The 25,043-nt window shown below is 33.0% G+C and overlaps 1 protein-coding gene across 1 annotated transcript in view; it reads left to right on the top strand.

Moving 5' to 3' along the window:
- ORC5 (origin recognition complex, subunit 5) overlaps positions 1-25,043 on the top strand; it is a 79,791-nt gene that overhangs the window by 25,168 nt on the left and 29,580 nt on the right. Inside the window, exons 7-12 of the mRNA XM_012650303.1 lie at positions 766-814; positions 904-994; positions 12,151-12,203; positions 13,919-14,031; positions 15,818-15,865; positions 19,987-20,097. Coding sequence (XP_012505757.1) covers positions 766-814; positions 904-994; positions 12,151-12,203; positions 13,919-14,031; positions 15,818-15,865; positions 19,987-20,097 — 465 coding nt within the window. The remainder of the gene's footprint in view (positions 1-765; positions 815-903; positions 995-12,150; positions 12,204-13,918; positions 14,032-15,817; positions 15,866-19,986; positions 20,098-25,043) is intronic.

Here is a 25,043-nt window from a genome sequence, read left to right as displayed (position 1 = left end):
TATAAAGTACAAGAAGGAAAAATTATTTAGGGAAAATGTTTCTAGGAAAAGAAAATGTAAAGGAAGAAAATATATATTTAAATATGGTATTTTTAAAAGTCTTTTGGGTTTCACTGAAGAATGGTTTTATTTAAGGTGGGGTTGTAGCTTTTTTTTTTTTTTTTACATCATATAAATGTGAAGTATGGTTTATGTCTTTACTATTACTGGTAATACTAATAAATATAAAAATGATCTTTAAGCATCGGAGAAAAAATAGCATAATGTTCTTATTTTTCTCCATATTTAAAACATAGAATAAAGATATTTACTTTCCTTTTTTTCTTCAAATGACTACTGTTGTTTCTGAGTTTGTGTCTTAAAAAATGTAATTATAGCTTTTTACTACAATAGTAAAACAGCAAAAATATCAATGATAGTACAACATACAAAATATTCTTTAATTGGCTAAATCCTGCCTAAAATATTAGCCTTTAGATATAAAATAATATAATAACGGAGACCAGGCTGGAGGGCAGTGGCTAATCAGAGGCATGATTATAGAGCTCACTACAGCCTTGAATTCCTGGGCTCAAGTGATACTCCTGCCTCAGCCGAGTAGCTAGGACTACAGGAGCATGCCACCATGCCCAGCTCATGTAATTACATTTTATTTGAGCAGTTATATTTAAATAAAATTGCCCGTATTGTAATAAAAATTTTACTTGAAAAATAAATTCCTAATTATGATAATCGAGTGCTTTTTTCCTTTTTCTTTACTTATAGGCAATACTTAATTTTCCTAAATATTGTGAACCCGTGGTTAAAGGAGAAGGTACCTTTGTAATTTTACTTACCAATATTTCTTTTGAGAAAAATTTTTATAAGATACAAATTATTAAAACTTTCTTCCCCTTGTGGTAGCAAGTGAACGTGATACTCGCAAACTGTGGAGAAATATTGAACCTCATTTGAAGAAAGCCATGCAGACTGTTTATCTCAGGGAAATATCAAGGTAATTTTCCCCTATTTAGTATGTGTATTATTTCTGTATCCTTATTTGGGATATTTACGCTATTAACCTAAATGAGAGACTCTTATAGAGGCTCTCTAAAAGAAAACATTTATTCAGGAATAGGCATTGCAATGGGAATACACATGCCATAGTAAAGTATGTGCATATTCAGGAGGTAAAGGAGACAAAGATTTTCAAAGGAAAAATGAAGAGGATTGCATAATGGTTTTGAGATAGTTATCCTTGGCTATAGGCATCAGTAACAAGGGTGGTGCCAGTCTGAGGTTGGATAAGCAGTTGCTAGGCAGATGTTCTTACAGAAGTATTTTTTTTGTGTAAGATTGTGATGGCCTTTGTGCCAGGTTGTGGTTTTTGCAGTCTGTTGTGATAGTTCTTATTATCAGGCATTTATACATGAGAACCCTCCCTTCATGGCCTTCCTTGGCTCTATTTGTCAGGGTTTTTAACACAAGCGACTCCATTTTTATTTTGACAACTTTCTCATTCCCCTTTTTGATCAAGATCTTTCTCCAGAAGCATTGCTCATCCATCATGCTGTAGTTAGGTTTTTATTGTCCCTTGGTGCTGGGATGAACCTGTTCTGGGTTGTTGGTCTGGTTGCATGTTGGAGGGAGTGAGTGGTGGCTCGGAGTTAAGTTCAGTTTTACCTATCTGTAAGCATTGGCTATCATGGCAAAGTGCTGGGCCAGCATTATTTTGTTAGGAGTTGTACTCCTGCATAAATTTGACAGGCAACAGGTACAAAGTTTTAAAAGGAAAATACAAAGTAAAATTTGTAGTACTATGACAATCCCAGTTTGCATAATGCTTTTGATCCATGAATGTAGGCTTAAAGGCAACCAGTTGAATAAATCAAATGACCATGGACAATTAGATGAGACATATTGTAACCATGTGGTCAATTTTCTTATTTTTTATGTATGAGTGTCAACTTCCCCAGAGGAATTTATCCAGGTACATCATGTAGTACATTAGGAATAGCACAGACATTTTTTTATTTAACCAATAGATAACATAGAGTAATTTTATCCTCTAGTATCCCAAGACTCGGTTAAAATAAAGCAGAGAGTGAGCAATAGTTATATTAGGGATGTTGCCAAAGTTACCCACTGGGTAAACTAAAGATTCTTTTAGGTCACGCTCTGTTAAGTTACCAGTAGAAGCTGAAGGAAATGAGTATTACCTGTAAATCATGTGCAATAAGATACAGCAAAAGCTGAACTTTCAAGATGTGAATCTGAGAAGCTTTAAAAGGAAAATTCTACCTTGAGAAATGAAATTGCCATTCTAAATGAAGAAGACAGCATTTCTGACCTGAAACTAGGGAATTAAATGAAGACTGTAAAAACAGGAGAGAGATGCTGCTGTTTAGAAGATGGCTGTTAAAGAAACAGATTTTAGAATTAAAAATTAAAATGTCTTGCAATTTTTATTAAGACCAGGTCAATAAACATCTGGGTCATTTCCGAATAAGATAAAATACTGAAAAATAAATTGGTAAACACAAATATAAGTTCTCTTCTTAAATTTTATAAAAGGACTAAATATATTTGGGTTTACCAATAAACGTTAAGTTAAGTTATGGGGAAATACTTCTAAAATTTTAAAATCGTTCTTCTCTATAAACTACTTACATGTGATAGTTCAAAGTTTCTTGCTTCCTAGGTTTTCACTAGAAATTATTGTTACCAAGAGTTAAAAATTCTAATTTTATATATATATATATATATATATACTTCTATACATAAACTGCACCCCCAAAATGCATTTTTGTTGAGAAAAATTATGAGAAAGGGATAAAAATGCGTACTTTTTAAAGAAAAAGTAATTCTGCATAAATTTGGAAGGTTATTGAAGGTTGATTCAAAAAGTAAATTTAAGAAGAAAACAAACAAGTAGCAGAGAGAGAGATGTGAAGAAAGTTACGAGTATAACGATGTATTTTTGGTAAGGAAGGTTAAAAAGAAAAGGGAATAACTTGTATGAGAAAGAATCTTGTGTGGTAAATTTTTTGTCCTGAAGTAAAATGACTGGTTATTTCTTAAAAATAAAGTATAGAAGAAAACTAAAGATCTAAGCATGCCATGCAAGGTTTGTGTTAAGTTGTGATAAGGTTTGTGAAGGATCATTTCTGTTTGTAGGCTGGGTTTATAGTTTTATAACCTTTGTGTCAAACCCTGACAAAAACATCTAGTAGAGAGAAATATACAAATGTCTGCCAGTAAACCCAGCCAAAAAAGCATGCTAACAATTTTGAAGACATTTCTATTTTTATTTTTTCAACAAGTTTAAAACCAGGTTATTTATCAAAGATTTATTTAAGACATATGAACTAAAAGACATTTGGATTAATTGCTACGTATTTTAACAATTTTTATGAGTGCTCTCTTATTTAAGCCAATCTGAGTAGTGGAATTCCTTAAGGGGGTTTCTGGCTGACTATGCCAGATTTTACCATGTAGACATAGCATATAACAACAAAGACCTTATAGCTCTCATTGTAGAATTTTAGTCCTGAGTAGCAGAACATAGTAATATAAACTCGCCAGTTTATAAAAGGACAGTTGAATCCAAATTATATATCTTGTAAAAATAGGACCTGTTCACATGGCTAAACTTTATTTGCCCTGATAGGTAATTTATGAAGGCTATGGACCAAAATTTTGGTAAAGCAGTTTTCAGAGCAGTTTGATTAAAAAAAAAATAAACCCTTTTTATCCCTCTTTTTAGTTTCAAATGAGTTTAAATATTCAAATGTTTATATTTTAGCTAGGACTAGCTGAGTTGTATAAAAAAACCAAAATCTCTAAGCAGCCTTGGATTAATAACAAATCTACATATCTATCTTTTGTTTGTTCATTTAGTTTGTTTAATTAGTCAATATGGATGGAAAAGCATTTTAGCAGGGTTTTTTTTTTTCCCTTTCTTTCTTTTCTCCCCTTTTTCTAGTCTCCTGCATGGCAGACAAAGCAATTTTTTTTTTTTTTTTTTTGAGACAGAGTCTCACTGTGTTGCCCGGGCTAGAGTGCCGTGGCGTCAGCCTAGCTCACAGCAACCTCAAACTCCTGGGCTCAAGCGATCCTTTTGCCTCAGCCTCCCGGGTAGCTGGAACTACAGGCATGAGCCACCATGCCCGGCTAATTTTTTCTATATATTTTTAGTTGTCCAGATAATTTCTTTCTATTTTTTTTTTTAGTAGAGACGGTGTCTCGCTCTTGCTCAGGCTGGTTTCGAACTCCTGAGCTCAAACAATCCGTCCGCCTCAGCCTCCCAGAGTGCTAGGATTACAGGCGTGAGCCACCGCGCCCGGCCGACAAAGCAATTTTTATGGCAAAAAGAGATATATTATTATTCTGAGCTCTAGATTTTGACCTGTTCAATCTGAGAGCCTAACTTTTATAAACATTTATCTAGCTCTTTTTTTTTTTTTAGAATATCCATCCTTTAACTGTTCAATCACTGTAAGCACTTACAAGCCCGCCAAACCGAAATTTGCATTACCAAAGGGGTTTAAGTTGTCAGTTGCCATAGAGCTGTTTTAATTTGTAAAGCCATTAATTTGAAAGCCTTTTAGACTTTTTTCCTTTCTTTTTTCTATTTTGGCTGGGATACCGTAAGTAGTGAGTTTATTTCAACACCAGCAGAAAAGTTAGCAGATTTTTAAATATAGAGAGAAAAGAATAAAAAAAATTGAAATTAGAAGGCACTACATGTTACTCTGTAGTTGGTTGCAGTTTTTTAACAGGCTTAGAGAGTTCAAATAATGGCCATTGAGCTCTGATTTCTCCTTGATATAATTTGCCAATCAGTTTAAAAATGTACACGAGAATGAGCCTGAGAAGAGAACAGCTGACTAGAATCTCTGAAGGAAGGTTGTTTTGGTATGCCTTTAAAATTTGAGGATCCTATTCTATTTCTTATTAATCTCTCAAAGAAAATCCTATAAATCCTGTCAGATAATGTCAGGGGTTTGGACTAGTGTTTTAGATGGTGGCAACTGTCCTAGTGACTTTTAATTAGCCTTCTGGTGTCTGCCATTTAGAATGTTTATTTTTGCTCTCAGAAGATTTTCAAAAACAAGCAAAGGAAAAGAGCCAAATCGTTTACAGTCATGTGTAACTAAACCAAGATAAGAGTGTTCACAAAAATTTTTAAGTCAGATATGCAGATCAAACAAAATATTAAGTTAGGCATACACAATCAAAAGTGAATTTACCAGAAAAGACATGCTTCACAGACAGAACGTAAATTCTGTAGAAACATGAGTACTCAAACCAGAAGGACACTTGTCCTTATACCAGAAAGAGCTTACCAGAAAAGACAAAAAAAAAAAAATCTTTTAACATCCTGGGAGGGATGCAAGGTCCTTTATTAAGGCATCCATATCCAAATCAGATCCTGAATAAAGTCAAGAGCTTCTACTAAAAAGAGGGAGGGCCCGTTTGGCCTGAAGGAGGACTCACCAGGTCAGAAAAGACAAGCCATGGAAGAAAGCTCAAAGGGTTCAAATGACTGTTTCACACCAGTTCTAAGAATCACTGATTCCTTGTGTAAGATTGTGATGGCCTTTGTGCCAGGTTGTGGTTTTTGCAGTCTGTTGTGATAGTTCTTGTTATCAGGCATTTATACATGAGAACCCTCCCTTCATGGCCTTCCCTGGCTCTATTTGTCAGAGTTTTTAACACAAGCGACTCCATTTTTATTTTGACAACTTTCTCATTCCCCTTTTTGATCAAGATCTTTCTCCAGAAGCATTGCTCTGGAGATGATCCTCCTTCATGTCCTACTTCTGAGTCCAGATATGTCAACCTAAAAAAGAGAGCTAGAAGCTCACTAAAAGAAAATGATGTTTATTTGGGAATGGACCTTGCATTGGGAATTTGCATGCTGCGGTAAACTATGTGCATATTCAGAGAGGTAAAGGAAAACAAAGGATTTTATTAATAAAAGAAAAATGAGGATTACCTAATTATTTTGGGATAATTACCTTTGCCTACGAGAATTAATAACAAAGGTGATTCCAGTCTGAGGGTGAACAGAGAATTGCTAGGTGGGTGTCCTCACAGAAAGAAATATTTTTTGTGTAAGATTGCTGTGGCCTTTGTGTAAGGTTGTGATTTTTATGATAGTTCTTGTTATCAGGCATTTACGCGCGAGAAACCTCTCTTCATGACATTCGCTGGCTCTATTTGTCAAAGTTTATAACACCATGTGACTTCATTCTGATTCTGACAACTTTCACAGCTTTAGTAAAATGTATGTGTTTTCCTTTACCTTCTTCACGTTGGAGAAAAAAGTTATGGAACTCTTGCAGATTTGGATCATTTCTTATTTGGGGAAGGATAAACAGTTTTTAACCAATATATTACACAATTTGAAACAAGGCTTTTTTTCTTTTTAATCTGGAAAGCTACTGGAAAATCATTATTAGCTTTTTTTTTTATATGTATGTTAGATGTTTGAATGACATAATGAAAATTTGATTATAAAAGAAATGTAAAAGTCATCATAAATCTACATTTGTCTATTATTAGAATTTTATATTAACAAAACTGCCTAGGAGACGTGGTGGCACAGTGTTGTGGGAAGAATATGGTTTTGATTTCCAGCTCAGCCATTTTCTGCCTGTGTGATCTTATCAAGTCACCCAAAACCTCTAGGCTTTAGCTTTCTTTTTTAATAATCCTTAGAAGACTATTTACATAATGTATGTGAAAATGATTTGTGAATAATAAGGTGGCTTATATATTAGATTGAGCCTAGGTTACAAAGCAATATAGGAAATTTAAAAACATAAGCACTATCTGCTTTTCAAACTTTTAATGAATTAATGAAACCATTTCATTATTTTATCATTTTTCTCTCATAAATGCCTTGTTCTATAACTACTGATTTTGTTTACTTTCGATTTAATTAGCTAATTGGACTATAATTTAGGTAAAAATATAATATAATTTCTGAATAAGCAGAAATATTACAGGGATACTGTTATTTCTCTTTTCAATAATTCATTTGTTGAGAGTTTTTGGAAATCACAGAATGGAAAAACTTGTTATCTTTTTTTCTGAAGGTAGAAAAAAATGGTATAATTGTTACATAATAATGAAAAGACTTCCAATTTCCCACAGGAAATTATGGCCACCAGTTCTCTCCACAGAATCAATAAGGAGACCAAATAAAACCACTCAACCCTTGCCTGCAATATAACTAGGAATTAGAGATTGCTACAAACTTCTGTTTAATGTATTTAAATGTAAATAGTGAAGTAAACAACCGAAACAGCAGATCCAGCTCTGGAGCTCATGCTTAAGTGGAAAAGTCAAGCAGAAATTGCAAGGAAACAAGGAGAGTATAGGTGGGGTAGGGGATAGGTTAACTAGTAGTAGTGAAACACAAATGAAATCACCTGCAGAAAGAGAGTCCAGCCCTGAATGAGGAAATATTGAAAACAGTTCTGAAACATGCAGGATTAGAGCACTGGTTATTGGAGAATCAAAAGGGCATGTTTTAAGATTATGTAGGACCAGAGTTATCATGGCAGTCTGGGAAAGTACTGTTTTGAGAGGAGACAGGAAGTTGATTTGGAAGGGTGCGCTATTCTTTGGAGGTTTGGTTGTGAAGGAAAAGAAAGAAAAGAAGGGGTGGGAATTAAAGATTTCCTTCCTGTCCCAAACAGAAAATGACAAAATCAGAAGTTAAGCCAATCCTTCCCTCTCAAAATGGCACTATGTATTGAAGAAACCATTCCATTATTCTTAGCAGTTTAGAATTAAAAAATCTACTGAGCCACCCAAAACCTCACCCCTGCATTCCTAGAATCACCTATAATTGCTGAAACAGGCAAACATGAGGCATTTCAAAATGAAGAGAAGACAAAACAAAAAAGCCATATAAAGGTTTTAAGAGAAGAAGCAGAAAATGTGAATAAAAACAGTTTAGCTGATGAAAATTCCCCCCTTACCACCCAAAATAAAGCAGAGGAAGACTGCAACAAAGCACCCTGACCTGATTTAAATTTTTTTTAAAAGCATTTTCAGATATGAAAATACTTTAAACTGTAAATTCAGCAATCCCGAATAAATGGACAAAGAACAGGAGGATGTGAAACAAAAGATGATCCAACTCAGGAACGAAGTTCAAGCAAAATTAGTTAACTCAGAAATGAAAATGAAAAAATAAGATATCCAAGGGAGAGTAGATTGAACAGAATACAATATGGACATTGATGAAAGGAATGAAAACAACCAAGAGAACAAAACTAAATAAAGAGGTAAAAGGTAAAAACAATCTAGTAGGATGTGATAAATTTGACAGGCAAAGATTCAACATACACATAATTGGAGTTCCTGAAGACAGAAAAGAAAATAATGGATTGGAATGAAGATCTAAAACTATAATCCAAGAAAACTTTCCAGAAATAAAAGAAGACCTGGCTTTACACATCAACAGGATTCATCTTCCTAATTAATCCAGACTGGTCAATTCTGAGACTGTATTAGTATATTGCACTGTAACGAATTACCACAAATTTAGTGGCTAAAGACAAAACACGTTTATCATCTTACAGTTTTAGGTGCCAGAAGTCTAAAATGGATCCACAGGGTTATGTTTCTTCTGGAAGCTCTTAGGAAGAGTGTTCTTTACTTTTTCCAACTTTTGGAAGCTGCCTGCATTCCTTGGCTCCTTTCTCCATCTTCAGATCCAGCAGTGTAGCATTTTATCTTCTCTCTGACTTCTTGTCTTCCTCTTAGAAGAAGCCCTGTGATTGCATTGGGCCTACCTGGATCATTCCAGTATAATCTCCCTATCTCAAGATCCTTAACTCATTCATAGCTGCTAAATCCTTTTTACCATGTAAGGTAACATATTCATAAGTTACAGGGATTTGGGCTTTGGCGTGGGGGTGGGGGGACATTATTCAGCCTACTAGAGACTTCTTTGTAGAACTTTTAGACTTTAAAAATAATAGGAAAAAAAAAATCTCTGAGTTTCCAGGCAAAAAGTTAAGTCACATACAAAGGAAAGTGAATCAAACAAATGGAGCAACGTTTTCAAGAAACTCAAAGGAAGTGTAAGCCAAAGAATTTTATGTCCAGTCAACTGGTCATTGATATATTAAGGCTAGAGAAAAACAGTTTTAAACATAGAAGAACTCAGGGAACACTACTTGTATTTCCAAGGAATTCACTAGTGACAACCTTGGTGTAACAAAGATGACTGGGAAAACTTTAGCAAAAGGATTGATGGTGAAGATTGAATTAATTTTAGCTTAAGACTAAAGTAAAGGTAGAAACAAGAGTAGAAGAATAGTATATAAATATTATATGTTCTGACAAGGTGGGAAATTACAACATAAAAAATGGAAAGAGAAGGAAAAAAAGAAAGGGGAAGGTAGAATAAAATCATCTATTGCTATACAGGTAAGAGATGGGAGTCAAGGAATACTTCAAAAGCTAAAAATATTTTTTTAAAAAAGTATACTCAGAAACATCTCAAACCCATCCTTATCCTTCCACCCTGTTCCTAACCACATGTATAGTTTCTGGTTTGCCCTCCATATTTTTTTTTAAAATATACATACATATACAAAAGCACCTTCTTCCCTTTGTTGTTAAGATGAAATTTGTAATATCGTTCTTTAACAAAAGGTATGGCCGGGCGCGGTGGCTCACGCCTGTAATCCTAGCACTCTGGGAGGCCGAGGCAGGCGGATTGTTTGAGCTCAGGAGTCCGAGACCAGCCTGAGCAAGAGCGAGACCCCATCTCTACTAAAGATAGAAAGAAATTAATCAGATAACTAAAAATATATAGAAAAAATTAGCCGGGCATGGTGGCGCATGCCTGTAGTCCCAGCTACTCGGGAGGCTGAGGCAGGAGGATCGCTTGAGCCCAGGAGTGTGAGGTTGCTGTGAGCTAGGCTGACACCAGGGCACTCACTCTAGCCCAGGCAACACAGTGAGACTCTGTCTCAAAAAAAAAAAAATGAAAAACAAAAGGTATAGAGCACAGAAATAAGCATCGCTAATCTGACTTCCTGCCTCCCTGAAGCATTCTGAAAACCTTTTTTTTAAATGAGTGCATTGTGCCCATTTTGCCCATTTATTTTTATTGATATGAAGGATGTATGTTTTATATATATACTCCATCATATTATTTTACTTATTTTTCTATGTGATTGTTTTGTCTTTTTGAAAAAAAAATTTTTGGTATTTAGTACAATTTGCATTTTTGTTGAATTGATTACCCTAACAGCAATTTCATTTATAATGCCCTTAGTCTCCTTTTTCTCCAAATGTAGTATAAAGCACCAGAGAAACTCTTTGCAAGTATAGTAGAGAAATAGCATTCTAAGACTGGTGATGCCTACCGCTCCATTTGAAAGTGTTCTAATTGCTTTAAGGTAAATGACTCATGCATTTTTCCACAGTACTGCCAGCTCCCATTCATCCATGCATAATAAAATTTGCTAAATTAAAAAATAAAAATAATCACGTATTTCATATTTCCTAATTGAATTTAACAATTGGGGTAAACAGAATAAAGAAAAAGGAGAATGAAAACATGGAAGGCTAGAACCTGACTCAGTAAGGTGTTCTTGGGAATATATGTTGATTTTTATAGCTTTTATAAGCAGTTTGGACAAGCTATGAAAAAGACCCCAATCATGCTTCCTGATTCATTTTAAAATTCTAATCTATTCAACCTCTCTTCATATAACTACTATGACTCTGAATCACCTCTGGAAATAGATAGTCCACATATATATTTAGAATATTCATGACCTTTTTAATAAGAGATCTCAGTTGAAATGCTGCCTCCACCATTTTGACACTTTTTAACCTTAGTCAAATTAGTCAGACCCTCAGTTTTTTTATTTGGGAAAAAAAATGACACTTCCTCATAAATTTATGAGGATTAAATACAGTGTTTAACTGGGGTCATAAATATTGGTCTCCCCCTTCCCCGTTAAAGATGGTTTTACCCTGGTTGTCCTTTGAGAGTTTTAATAACAACATTAAATGGGCAGTTGTTATGTAAGAAAATCTTACCAATTTAAATTGTTTAGAAGTTGAGGTTGTAACTTTGTAACTGATAAAAATTTATTTTTACTTGCATTTATTAGAAGTAATAAACGCAAAAATGCCTTATAATTTGTGAAGCATTGTTCAGCTAAAAGATGGAGGAAATGATCCATTTTTAAAGGCAGCTCGTGGTACCAGGTCTGCTTTCCACATAGGTTACTGGTAGCCCGTTAACATTTCCCATATTGCTATATTCCCTGAATTTTCAACCAAGTTTGCAGATTTTAAAAATATGTGCAGTCAGGTATTGTTCTAATCTGGCATTATTTTTAAATTAGCATTTAAATTAGGATTTAACCCTGTAAGATAATTTTAGAGTAGGAGAGTGTCCTTGCAGATCATTGTATCTATTGTATCTAACTGCCTTATTTTGGGGGGAGAAGGTTATTGCTTTATTCAAAGTCACACAACTAAAACCTCTGTCTTGGACAGCCTTTTTTCTGTTTCTACCATAGTGTGTTTTCATATGAATTTGATTTGTCATGTAATCATTTCATATTCTCAATAGTGTTTTGGCTGTTTAATAGTTTTAATTGCAAGTAAGACTAGAGTGGGGCCATTAAAATAGTGTGAACTCTGCAGGCATCCTATACATAATAGATTTAGCTCTTAATTCTACTGTTGACTGGCTGGATGTCCTCTGGCAACTTATCCTTTGGGCCTCAGTTTTCTGGTGTAATAGCTACTTTGAAGGATTATTATGGAGTTTAGAAGTAGTTTATAACAATTGTATCTAATTAGTAACTAGAATATTGGGAATTGTACTGAATGGTGGTTGGTATTATTTATTGGTTGATGCTTTTTGATAGCTTTACAGTTGTGATCATAGTAAAAGATTATTAAATAATTAACGTCTGGTTATTGCTTTGTAAGTTTATATTCTAATATACACTAAATGATTTTGTACAGATATAAACATGTATATTGTTTTTCGTGTTTTCTATTTTATCAATAAATTAAAATTTTCCAGTTTTACAAAGGGGGTCTGTTTTAAGTACAGCATATTTATTTCATGTGTTTTCAGTCCATTTTTGTTCTTCTATTTTCTTTCAGTTCCCAGTGGGAAAAGCTACAAAAAGATGACACGGATCCAGGACAGCTGAAAGGTATCAGAGGAAATACTGAGACAGTTCTATAGACACTTTTTAAACTAATTATCAAGATATTGAAGTAATACTAAAGAGCATTCACTCAGTAAATAGTGTTATAAAAGAGAATTTACTTTTCAAGCTATAACGATATTTTCATTAATCATTTTCTTTAACTGAAGCTACAATTTAATGGGAGGAAATAAAGTTTGAATGCCAGTTTTCTATTTTCTAAATGTTAGATTATATCACGTGAAAATCAAACGATTTCTATTTCTTTAAATGTTTTTTTAAGTCCAATTATATGACAATTTTATCTTGTATGTATATTTCATGAGTTTTATGGAATAAAATCCAATTTGATGTGAACTCAATTTAGGGGATTCGCTTCTTTGATGATGTTTTGAAAGCTTTGTGCTTTTGTTTTTTTTAAGAAAAGTATTACTTTGGATTTATCCTACATGGAGCTACTTTTACTTTAAAAAATAAGGAAATATCTAACATGTCCTTATTTTTTAAAAATGATTGATGGTTGGAGAAAATGGTATGAAATGGTGATGTTAAGATTCTATTTTGTCTCTTTTGGTTTCTAAATGCTACAGATGCTTTACAAATGATTTCCAGTTGTGTGTTACAAGGGAAAGAGACATATGCTAGAATTAGAAAAACCTGCAATAATTGGTCTGCAATGCCTTCTAACTCTGTGACCCTGAGTCCAGCTGAGTTTTTTATTTGTAAAATGGGAAAAATATCTAGCTTTAAGTTATTGCAAAGGTTTAAAGGGAAGCACCTAGCACAGTGAGACATAGATATTCAGTAAATACTAGATTACTTCCCTTAAGAATCAGTATTGCTTGACCGATTCCATTGTTTTATTTATCCATTCACCAATTTACTATGTACAAGACATTGTAGGGGTACAAAAAAACACTAGATGTGGCTCCATCAACAAACAGTAGCACTTACTAGGGAATATTATTATTAATAATGTTATTTTTTTTAGAGAAGGTTTTGCTCTGTTGCCCAGGCTGGAGTGCAGTGGCCCAGAGCTACAGGCATGTGCCATCACAGCCAGCTCTAGTTTTTTAATTTTTTTATTTTTAGAGACATAGTCTCTCTATGTTGCCCAGGCTGTCTCGAACTCCTGGCCTCAAGCAGTCCTCCCACCTTGGCCTCCCAAAGTAATAGAGAGATAGTAGGCGTGAGCCACCATGCTTGGTTGAGAATATGATTTATATACAGGTTGAGCATCCCTATTCTGAAAATTTGAAAACCAAAATGCTCCAAAATCTGAAAAAAAACTGAAATCCAAAACACTTCTCGGTCCCAAGCATTTTCGATCAGGTGTACTCAACCTGTATAATTAACTGTTGGCATAGGGCATAATGTTGTATGGGACATAAGTGAAATATACAGAGTAGGAATCCATAGTAGAGACAGATTTTTCTATTTTGATGTGGTAGGGGAACATCAGAGAGGGTTTAATGGAGAGCATGGCCATGAAGGGAAGAATGGGTAGGATTTAGACTTCAGAATGGGAGGAGCCAAGCAAGAATGATAGATTGAGCAAAGCATATCATTAATGTTCATCACTACCAGCAGCATCATCATGGCACTTTAAGCACAAGGAGCAAGTCATTTTTACTAGAAAATACCCTATGGAAGTCAGAAGAGATGCTTAAACCCTAATGGTAGTCTAATAAATATCTTCATGAAAGTATTTTGTCGTGTAGGTCTCTCAGCACATACTCATGTGGAACTTCCATATTACTCTAAGTTTATTCTAATTGCTGCATACCTCGCTTCATACAATCCAGCAAGAACTGACAAGAGGTTCTTTCTTAAGGTAATAGTAACATACTTCTTTTCACTTTATTTTTGAGGATCCTAGGAATATTTTGAAATTTCTTAACACTTGTAAATTTCTAAGGGGCAGAGAGTAGAATAAGAGATTGCTAAATGTATATTTAGAACTTATTCTGTAAAGCTGCGGTCCCCAGCCCCTGGGCTGCTGACTGGTACCAGTCCATGACTTGTTAGGAACCAGGCGGCACAGTAGGAGGTGAGCAGTGGGAAAGAGAACTGGGGAAGCCTCATCTGTATTTACAGCCACTCCCCATTGCTTGCATCAGTGCATAAGCTCCACCTCCTGTCAGATCAGTGGCAGTGTTGGATTCTCACGGTAGTGCGAACCCTATTGTAAACTGCACATGCGAGGGATCTAGGTTGCACACTCCTTATTAGAATCTAATGCCAGATGATCTGAGGTGGAGTTGAGGCGGTGATGCTAGTGCTGGGGACTGGCCACAAATACAAATCAACGTTAGCAGAGAGGTTTGACTGCACAGAGACCATAATAAATCAATTGCTTGCAGACTTATATCAAAACCCTATCAGTGAGTGGCAAGTGACAATTAAGGTGCATCTGGTGGCAGGCTTATAGTATATATTACAATGTAATAATAATAGAAATAAAGTACACAATAAATGTAAATGGAATGCGCTTGAATAGTCCTGAAACCATATCGCCACCCCCTACCCCTGTCCCCGGTCCGGGGAAAAATTGTCTTCCATGAAACCAGTCCCTGGTGCCAAAAAGGTTGAGGACTGCTGCTCTGAAGGCTTTAAATTAATATCACAACCTGAAATTTGAGAGAAGGTAGGTAGTTTCACAGAAGAGAGGAAATCAGGTATACCTTAGGTAGTAATACTAGATTTAAAAAATACATAAATAAGATTTTGTTTCAAGTATGGAAGAGATAATTTTAAGGATGATAACTCTTTACTGTTCTAAAGTTCTTACTGTAGTGAATTATCAAAAACACTCACAGTCCTCTTCTGCATGGACATTAGTTGGAGAAATCCCATTTTAGAATTGCTTTTCTTTTTTTTCTTCTTGTCACATTTGCCTTTTAACTTCCTGAGAACTTTCCAATCTCTTTCCTACCTTAAGGTCTTTGTCTATGTTCTGTCTTTCTGGAAATATTCCCTTTTCATCCTTCAGGTTTCAGTTTAAATGTTACTTTGTCATAGCAGTCCTCCCTGTACAACCTGCTCTTAAGTAGGTCCTCTTTGTTGTTTCCTATTTCACATGATGTTTGTTTTCTTCTTTGGACTTACAATAATGTGTAATAAATTTGTGTGGGTGGTTTTTTTTTTTTTTTTTTTTTCTTCCACTACTCTTTAGTTACCTGAAGGCAAGGACTGCATCTATTTTTTTCCCCCACTGTTGAATTTTGGGTGTCTAATTAAATGCTCTCAGCATTTGTGATGTGAATTGCCAGTCTCCTTTATGGGCTGAATAAAAACCCATTTCTCTTTGGAAGTTCTATTTTTATTGCAATAAATATGCCGTCCTAAGTTAATATAATAAATTCTTTTAATAAGTGTCACCATTTTATTTTAAAAACTCTTTTTCTATGTGCAGAAATAATCTTGCCTCCAATCCATATCTAAGTCAAATCATCCTAAAATATGTTGAAGTTTAATATATACAAGGTGTTAAGAATAAAATAAAAACTCTAAAATATATAAATTAGTATTGGGTGTTATGTTTTAAACAAAATTTTTTTATTTTATTTTATGGAGTGGTATCTTCTTTTCATCGTAAAATTTATTTTCCTTAATTGCAGCATCATGGGAAAATCAAGAAAACCAACTTTCTAAAGAAACATGAAAAGGTATGTACATTTTAATGTCTCTAATGGAAGAAATCTAGGAATTGAAGATAATATAGGAAATGGATAAATGTGTATTAGTCATTTTGGATATAAGAACTTGTTTGTGTTGATATGATACCATTTATAATATATTGTAATAGTTTTCATGTTGAAAACCATGATTGAAGGCACATTCAAGTGTACTAGTGCTGGTGATAAAACTGAGTTGATAAAGTTTTTTTAGTGATTTAGTAGATGAAAAAGATCACCCTGAATTAATTAGTTTTACACAACTGATTAAAAGGAGATAGGTATTTTCTTCCTTTCCCCTTTGAAACACCCACAAAAATGACATTGAAGAAATAAAAAAGTTAAACTCATAAAGACTAAGTAGATGAGAGACCCTCAAAATTTGTAATTGCATAGTAGGTAAATATTCAGGTGACTAAGATTAGAGAATGCTAAAATCTAAGTCCCAAACCAAGCTGATTTGTCCTGAAGAATCTGGAAAAGGGTAGGAATTAGAGGCACTGAGTACTTTTGAAGGTTAAGAGTAGGGCAAGGTTGACATTGTTGAGAGCAGCATTTAGACTGTTCAGATCACTTCTTCCGCTTTGTACATCCAAACCGCTGCTGCTTCTCTGGCAGAAGATAGAGAATTTTGAACAATAGACTTTACACTATAGAAGCTGTGAGTTTCGTTTCTCATTCTTATTCTCGAGCAGTTTTGCTCAGTATACACTTCTAAATTGATAGAGTTTTCTTGGGACTTTGAAGACATTTTATTGCTTTCTGGCTTTTATTGTTGCTGCTAAAAATTCTGCTGGTAGTTTATTATTCCTCTTTTGGTATCTTTGTATTCTCTAGCTGCTTTTAAGTTCTTTTCCTTCGATATTTTTAGTTTCACTGATACATCTGGGATTGAATTTTTTAAAATTTGGGATGAGTCTTGCTTTCTGAATTTGAATAATGATACCTTTATTCAACTCTGATAAATTCTCATTCAATTTTCAAATATTACCCCTTCCCCATTCTTTCTAACATGTCTTCCTGAGACACTGATTACATATATGTTAGAATTTCTCACTCTGTTCTCTTTGTCTCTTAAATCTTTTACATTCTTCATTCCTTTTGGTCTCTGTGAGCTAGAGTATATTCTTGGTAATTTCTTCAATTCTGCTTTTATCTTCAGCTTTGTCTATTCTGTTATTTATATCAACTTTGTAATTTAAAAATCTTATTTGTAATTTTTAGAAGTTCTAGTTCATTTCAAGTCTATTTGGTCACATATATTTTTCTTAGTCATATTTTTCTTTAATATAAAACATAACTGTTTTATATTCTGTATCTTACAGTATCAGAAGTCCTTGTTGGTCACATTCCACATTTTCTATTTTTACTGAATTATGCTCATGATGCCTTGTTTTGTGGACATTTTGTGATTTTTAATTGTTGAGTGAACTTAATTTTTGGAATTTTTGAAGCCTGAAATGTGTTCTCTTACATTTTACTTCTGTACAGGTACTTAGGAGCACCAGTAACCTGGGATCATTTGTGGTTTTCAGACTACAAAGATAGTGTGAATTCTGCCCCCTAGCTTCTAGTTAAAAATGCTCAGGGAAAGCTTTCTTCTCCCTTCACACAATGCCAATGTTTGGCAGAGAAGTGACCTTACCAAATCCATTCATCCATAAAAAGGTGAATAAAGCTTGTCCTGTTTTCAAGATGGTTTTGTCTAGAAAAGAAAAACACATAAACACGTGTTATGGTGATAATAGTAAAAGCTGTTGAGCAACTCTGAGCCAAACATTGTTAAGCTCTGCATATGATTTCATTTAATTCTCACAGTGACTTAATGCATGTGGTTACTGTCATTTTCCTCATATTCTAGATGAGGAAGCTGAGTATTCAAGAGAAATTAAGTAACTTGCCCAAGATTACATAGTTAATATGTAGTAGAACCAGGATCCAATTCCAGGACTGTCTAACTCTAAACCTAGGATGATCTTTACCACCATTCTTGAACTCACGCAATAGATAAATGATTAATATCTGGAATTTTTAAAGACTCATGCAAACCAATAAGAAAAAGATAAAATTCAGTAGAAAAATGGGTAAATGATACAAAAAGGAACCTGAATATCTGATAACAACGCAATTATCAGCCTTATTCACTGATGAGAGAAATGCAAATTATGACAACAATGAGGTATTTCACACTCTTGGATTGACAAAACTAAAAAAATCTGGTGATTCCAAGGGTTGCTGATAATGTAGAAGAATAAGAGCTTGCCTATTCTGCAGGTTGACAATATTTAACAAAGTTAACTTGTGAATGTACTTTGTATTGGTCAGGATAGGTCGGGCTATGCTGCAGTAAAAAACTGCAAAACCCTCAGTGGCTTACCACAATAGAAGTTTTTATATTGCTTACAATATAACTGAATGTGAGTTAGGTGGTCCTTTTTTATCTTAGTGATGTTAAGAGAAACATGGTGGCTTCTGAAGTTGCTACCAAAGGGAAAGAGGATGAAAGGATCCTCTTTCAGTGATTTGAAAGGCCATACTTGCAAGCAGCTCACATCACTTCTATTTATATTCCATTGACCAGAACTCAGTTAAATGACCTTCCTCTAACTGCAGGAGTGACTGAGAAAGGTAGTCTTCCTCTGTGCCCAAGAAGAAACAATGTTGGCAATCACAGGATTGTTTCTGCCCTGTACTTTAATCTAGCAATCCCACTTACAGAAACACACTCATGTGCACAAGGAGAAATGTGCAAGATTGTCAGTCACATTATTATTTGTAATACTGTGATAGGTTTTTAAGAGCAGATAGTCATAAATAAAATGGAATTCTGTAGGGTAGTTTAAAAATACAGTAGAGATACATGTATCTATATGGATAAACCTTAAAAAACATAATTTTGGAGGCAAAAAGCAATTTGGTAGATGTGTTCAAAATGATACCATTGGTATAAAAGGTTAAATCATGCAAACAATACTATATATTGTTTGTGGATACTTATGCCAGAATAGGACAAAAACCATCATGAGAGTACAGCAAATTCTAGGTAATAGTTTCTTTTAGGGAAGTAAAGGGAGAATGGGATGGAAGAGTGTTCAAGGTGGCTTCCATTTATCTGTAATGTGATACAATGTTTTATTCTTTGCACGTATAGCACAATATTAGGATTTGATAAAATTGAGTGGTGAGTACTTTGGTATTTATTAAATTAACTTCTGTACTTTTCTAAATGTATGAAGTATTTAATGAGAAAAGCATACAAAATTTAAGACCTGGAAAATGATTTCTAAACTATCTCTTGGATATAAATAGCTGAGGTAAATATGTCATTTTGTAATTCTGAACAGGTATTTTTCTTTACATTCTTCTTTTAAAAAGTTATTCTCATGCATCTATATATAGTTTCCAATTTTTTTGCCATTGCTAAAATAGAGTACTTAAATCCTTACATTGCTATTAAAATTATATGCTAGTATAACAGGACTTGAGCACTGCAATTTTCTAATGGCATATAATTGTATCATGTGACTCTATGCAAGTGTGAACATTTTACAATCTTCAAAAATTTTTTTTAAAATTTTACATTGTTTCAGGCTGATAGTTCATTCACTTGATAAAATTTTTATTAGTTTTCTAAGCTATGCTACTATTTACTATAATTGATCTGTTTAGAACTATTAATGTTGAACAAATACATTTTCCAGTCAGTGGTACAAAGTGGAATGGTGAGAAGTAAGTAGTAAGCTCTGGTCTAGGAGTTAGGAACCTCATTCTGGTTATGGATTATCTTGACAAAGCACTTGGTGAAGTCACTTACCATCTAATTATAACAGCGAAATAGGCGTGATGTTCAGGACTGGGCTGGATGACTGCAAGTTCTTTAATTAATATTTGTTGCTACTAAGTCAGAAATCTTGAGAAGTATGTCAAAAGATAAATCATGATCATATCAAGTAAATGTTTAACTTAGAGACTAAAGGTTAGATATGTTAGATTTGTTAGCATCTTTAGAGGAACTATATAAAGTATAAATATATTGTTATTGGGAATCAATAGTACAGAAAGTAAGTGCTCTTGTATAGGAAGAAAATCCATGTTCTTTTTTTTTGTAACAGACAAGCAATCATCTCCTCGGACCAAAACCATTTCCATTAGACAGATTATTAGCGATATTATATAGTATCGTGGACAGCAGAGTTGCTCCAACAGCAAATATGTTTTCCCAGGTAAGTTCAATCATAGGTTGTTATCTATCATCTTTGTGGAATTCTTTGGATAGTATAGTTGATAGAGTTTAAGGTGTTTAGATTTTTGGTCAGCATATGTTACTGTTGTAACTATATAATGAACAATTTTCTTGATGAGTATTTGGAAATTACAAATACAGAGTCTTTGGGGGTATTGAATTTGCGTGTATTTACAAGTATAACCTATGGCAGAAACAATGTTTCTGGTTCTTTTCGACAAAGGAATTTTTAAAATTTAATGATCATAATTGTCTTGCTGATTAAACAAGTTACTTGATGATTAAATTGACGAATTATAAATATGAATGTAGTTTAATGAAGAAAATATTTTTAAAAATTTATTTGTAAGAAAGTAATTGACAATGTCCTTATTCCTCATATATGTACTGTGTAGGTTGACATGTTTTTTTTAAGTGATCTATTTTCTAGAAAAATCGAGTTCTCAAGATTTCACTAGGTGGCAGCAAAACATAAAAATACAAAATATGGCTGTTTTAAAAAATGAAGTTTGTTTTTTTAGTTGACATTTTAAGAAAAGCCTATTCATTAAGCTTAGAGCCATATTAGATTTCTTAAATAGTCCAGAAGACAACACTTAACATTAGGCATAGGTGGATAGAAGAAAAAGCAAAATGATGTAATAATATTTATTTAAAAGCAAAGTCATGTCAGATATTGCAATGAACATTTTGTTGTATGTATGTATTTTTAGGGCAAGAAATATGTAAATAATAATATTTATATTTTAATTAATTCACTGACTAAATAAATCTGGTCCAAGAATGGATGTCAGACCTTATAATCTAATGTGTGGTGGTAACTTTTACTTCTTCATTTGAAGAAGAGTTTGAGTAACAAAAATAAATATAGTCTCAGTGTTCTCAACATTGAATTTAGATAATTTTTGTAAAAGTCAGCATTTATACAAAATTTTATCTACATTTATTGTGTACATCTTGAAGAAGGGTAGTCCACTCAGTTATTAGGCTACATAAATAGTTTGATAGGTAGCTAGCTAGCTCTATAGATAGATAGATCCCGAATGCTGATAATTTAAAAAATTTAATTCAGTTTTCATCTGTGTTATAGGGAATTTTTTCCATTTTTTTAAATGCTTTGGAATTAAAGTAGTTTTTGATCAAACTTTACATTTTATTATTAATAGCTTCTTAAAATATGTAAAATTTTTGTTTAATTTTTGCTGTTGTAATAACTCTGAAATAGCAGATATTTGTGATCTTTATTGCAAGCAGTTCAGCTTTCACAATATGACACAATGAATAAATTTTTGAGAATTAAAGCCTAGGGAAGTGATGTAGATGGTGCTTCTGAATGGAGCAGGAAGGTGTTTGCATCACATGTGATTGTACTTCTCAGATACCCAAAAATTACCTTTGTGAGGGGCACAAGGAAGGGTAATAAATGTTTTTGTTTTTTTTTAATTTCAGGAAACTTATAGTTTATTCTGGGAAATAAAACATTAAAATAATGTTTTAAGGCTGTAAATGAATGCTAGATAGTGCTGCTGAGAAGGTTAGAGCAGAAAGAAATTACTTCTGGATGGCTTGGGCAGGGTGAAAGAAAGAATTCATAGAAGATGAAAATAGAGCTTGGCTGTGGAGAATCAATAGAAGTTTTTGTTCTTTAAATATTTCTGATTTACATAAGTGATACATGTTTGTTGTACAAAAATGAGAAAATGGATAAATAAGGAAAAATAGTAGCTTAAAATCACCTGAACTCATCTATCCAAAGGATAGCGTTTAGATTAGAGATTAAGAAAAGAGGATAGTATGATCAAAGTTACAGAGCTAGGAAAAAGCAAGACACATTTGTGAACTGTCTCTCTGGTTTGGTTGGAACTGAATGGGTGGAATTGTAGTGTAGTGGTAGTAGTTATTATAGTTGTGATTGTAGTAGTAGTGCCAATAGTACTAGTAGTCACAGAAATACTGCCACCACCATGTCACACCTTGCTGTTGGTACCTTACATTGATAGAGCATATTGCCTTTTTAGAAATAAACTCTTCAGCAGTTTTATCCTCTGGGAAAAAATTAAACAGGTTAAGGAAGGTTTCTGATTTAGAGATTTGCTAACTGCTCTGAGGCTTTGACTAAGATGAACAATGTCTTTGTTTTCAGCAATGCCAGTAATGTAATTAAGAAACAACTTGGCCCCAAATGTATCTTTATCTGTTAATGAAGTTAAATTTTTTTCAATCTTGGCACTTTTAGTTGATCTTTTTATCTTTTATCTCTTCTAATTAACATTTATTAATGAAAATGATAAATTTTGTGTATTTGAAACATTGCTATAAATGAATTTGGTTACGTTCACTTAATAACAAATCATTTAGGAACTTGATCTTAGCCATTCCCATTTGGGATAGGAAGATTGGAGAGTATATAGGCATAGATGCAACTGGCCCAAGGGAATTGACCTTTACTTTTGCTTGGTCAATAAAGTATTCAAGAAAATCAAATAACGTATATATGTGTTCAAGAACAAAATGTGGCAGGAATCACATCCAATAGAAGGGCATTTCTCCCATATGCCTTAGTGTATTTTTCATCCCATTAACTCCCAGTGACCTTTTCTATTTTTCTTCTTTCTCTGTTTATTAATCCATCAAAACTATATTCTTACCTGTAGGAATGTCAATTTGTATTTAATCTACACACAATTTTTTAAATGAAAAAAATGACCATATTTGTATTGGATGTGATTATTTGATTTGAACACTAGATGGCATTATTGTTACATTCTAGCTTTAAGGTGGCCTTGAAAAACATGTTTTTACCTGTTGATAGTGTCTTTGATTTAACACTTTGTTTGGTTCATTTGAACAGAAATAAAATTGCCTGAAAATTTTTAATGATATAGGTGTGTGTGTATGTACACGTTCATGAAAATTTAAATAAAATTGGTAATGAATTGTATTGCATGAATATTTTCTACCTGGAAGTAAATTGCTTTTTAGTGATTGTAATGTATCTGTATGAGATAATGTATTATTTTTCTATTTAATCTACATACAACTGTTTTAAGGATTTCTTTTATAGTGATGTGTTATTTTTATAGCTGGATTTAACACTTACATAATTATTTAAAACTTTTTCACAGAATAAGTTGATAAGTGATATATACATTCAGAATTCTCTTGAAGCAAAAGTTTATTTTCATTGCATTTTATTTAAATATATTCTATAATGAAGTTTTAAAGATAGTAACTTAAAGAATCTTTAAAGATTATTAAAATTTCAGTTAATAATCAAACTTATAATAGCAGTATTAGTAACATAGTTGACATTCTTCTGAATTTCTTCAGTATTGAATTTTATATAAAATTCTGCTCGTTAACTCTTCGGTCTCATAAATAAGTAAAGAGAATAGTAGCACATTTAACATTTTAAATTTTGTTAATGCTCAAATTTATTGAACTTAAATATGGTTTAAAAATTTTTTTTAGACTTTTAAGATATTTTCAGTCTTTTTATTCAAAGAAGATAAATGTAGCCCTTCTGTATATGCCTGAACTTTGTGGGTGACAAAGCATTAATTCTGGTGTTTGTTTTTTTTTTAATTTCTCCTCTCATCATAGAATGGATAAACTCCCCATTTACATGCAGTAAATGGGTAAGTTTATAGGTATTATTTCCAAATTTTTAATTTGATCAGATACAGTCTTGAAGACTATCTTTAAAAGAATACTATTGAATAATTAATATCTCTTTTTCCAGAAGTATATTAAAGCCAGATTATACCTTCTTATCTTTTTTTTCTTGAGGAAAAGTGATGATTCGTTTAGAGATTTTTTAATGATCTTTTTCATTCTTTTGATAATTCTTTATCTTCTCTTGTTCAATCTTGCCCACTCCCTCTGTAGTCTTGTAGTTAGGTGAAAAGGCAGTTCTGTAAGATGTCAGATATATCACTTACTTTAAAATATTAAGCTGTATTGCTTTTTCCCCCAGAGAATGAAATTACTGAAGAGTTTATTTCTAACATCACTGGTATAGGTTTCTAACGTGACTTGTGAAAGGGAAATTACATTTTAAAAAGTAAGGACATTCAATCATATATATATGTATATTTATATCATATCTTATCATTCATCTTATTTGATCAATTAGTATTTTGAAAAACAATTTTTGAAAGTCACTAGAATTCTGCCATTTAAAGGTTTTAAAATAATAGTTATTTTATTACTGTATTATAAAAAACATACCTGAATTAACATCAGGAAACAACTGAAAGATAAGAAGAGCACAGTTCTTTTAAAAAATATTAATAGTTCTATGTGTCATATTGACAATTGGAATTTTTCAGTGACTAATACCTAATTTATGATTGGTTTCATATTCATAATTTAATAAAAAATTAAATTAAAATGTTCTTATAAATTTATTTTTATAAGAGCATGAATAAAAGGCATTTTGGAGCATAGCTTAATCTACCAACATATATATTTTTTAAATATACATTTCCATTTCTACTTTCTCTGCTTGTGAACTCACATCATGGTACTATATATTGGGATATATTTGGGCTTATTCGTTACATCAGTTTAACTTTTCGGTCATCAGTCAGCTTAATCTGAGGTTGCACAGAGATTGCATTTATTGTACCATTCAGGTAGCCTTAAGTTTTCTACTCATTTAGGTGTTGGTTTATGAGCCATATAGAATATATTTAAACTAATTGTTTTTTCCAGCGAATTTATCATCAATCAGAAAGCAGAATGATAATTTAGTTATTTTATCTATGAGAGTTTTTTGAAGCAAATACTTCATCAGTAATTCACCATAGCTATAGGAAGATGTTTTTGCTATACTGTACTCATTAGGGTACCTAACGTTTTACTCAACCAAAACCAGATTTTTGGCATTTTTCTTCAACCACAAATAAATGTGTAGGAAATGTG

The sequence above is a fragment of the Propithecus coquereli genome, unplaced genomic scaffold (genome assembly GCF_000956105.1).
Source record: "Propithecus coquereli isolate 6110/MARCELLA unplaced genomic scaffold, Pcoq_1.0 Scaffold32, whole genome shotgun sequence".
NCBI classification, from domain to species: Eukaryota; Metazoa; Chordata; class Mammalia; order Primates; family Indriidae; genus Propithecus; species Propithecus coquereli.
This window is presented reverse-complemented; position numbering and strand designations above follow the sequence as displayed.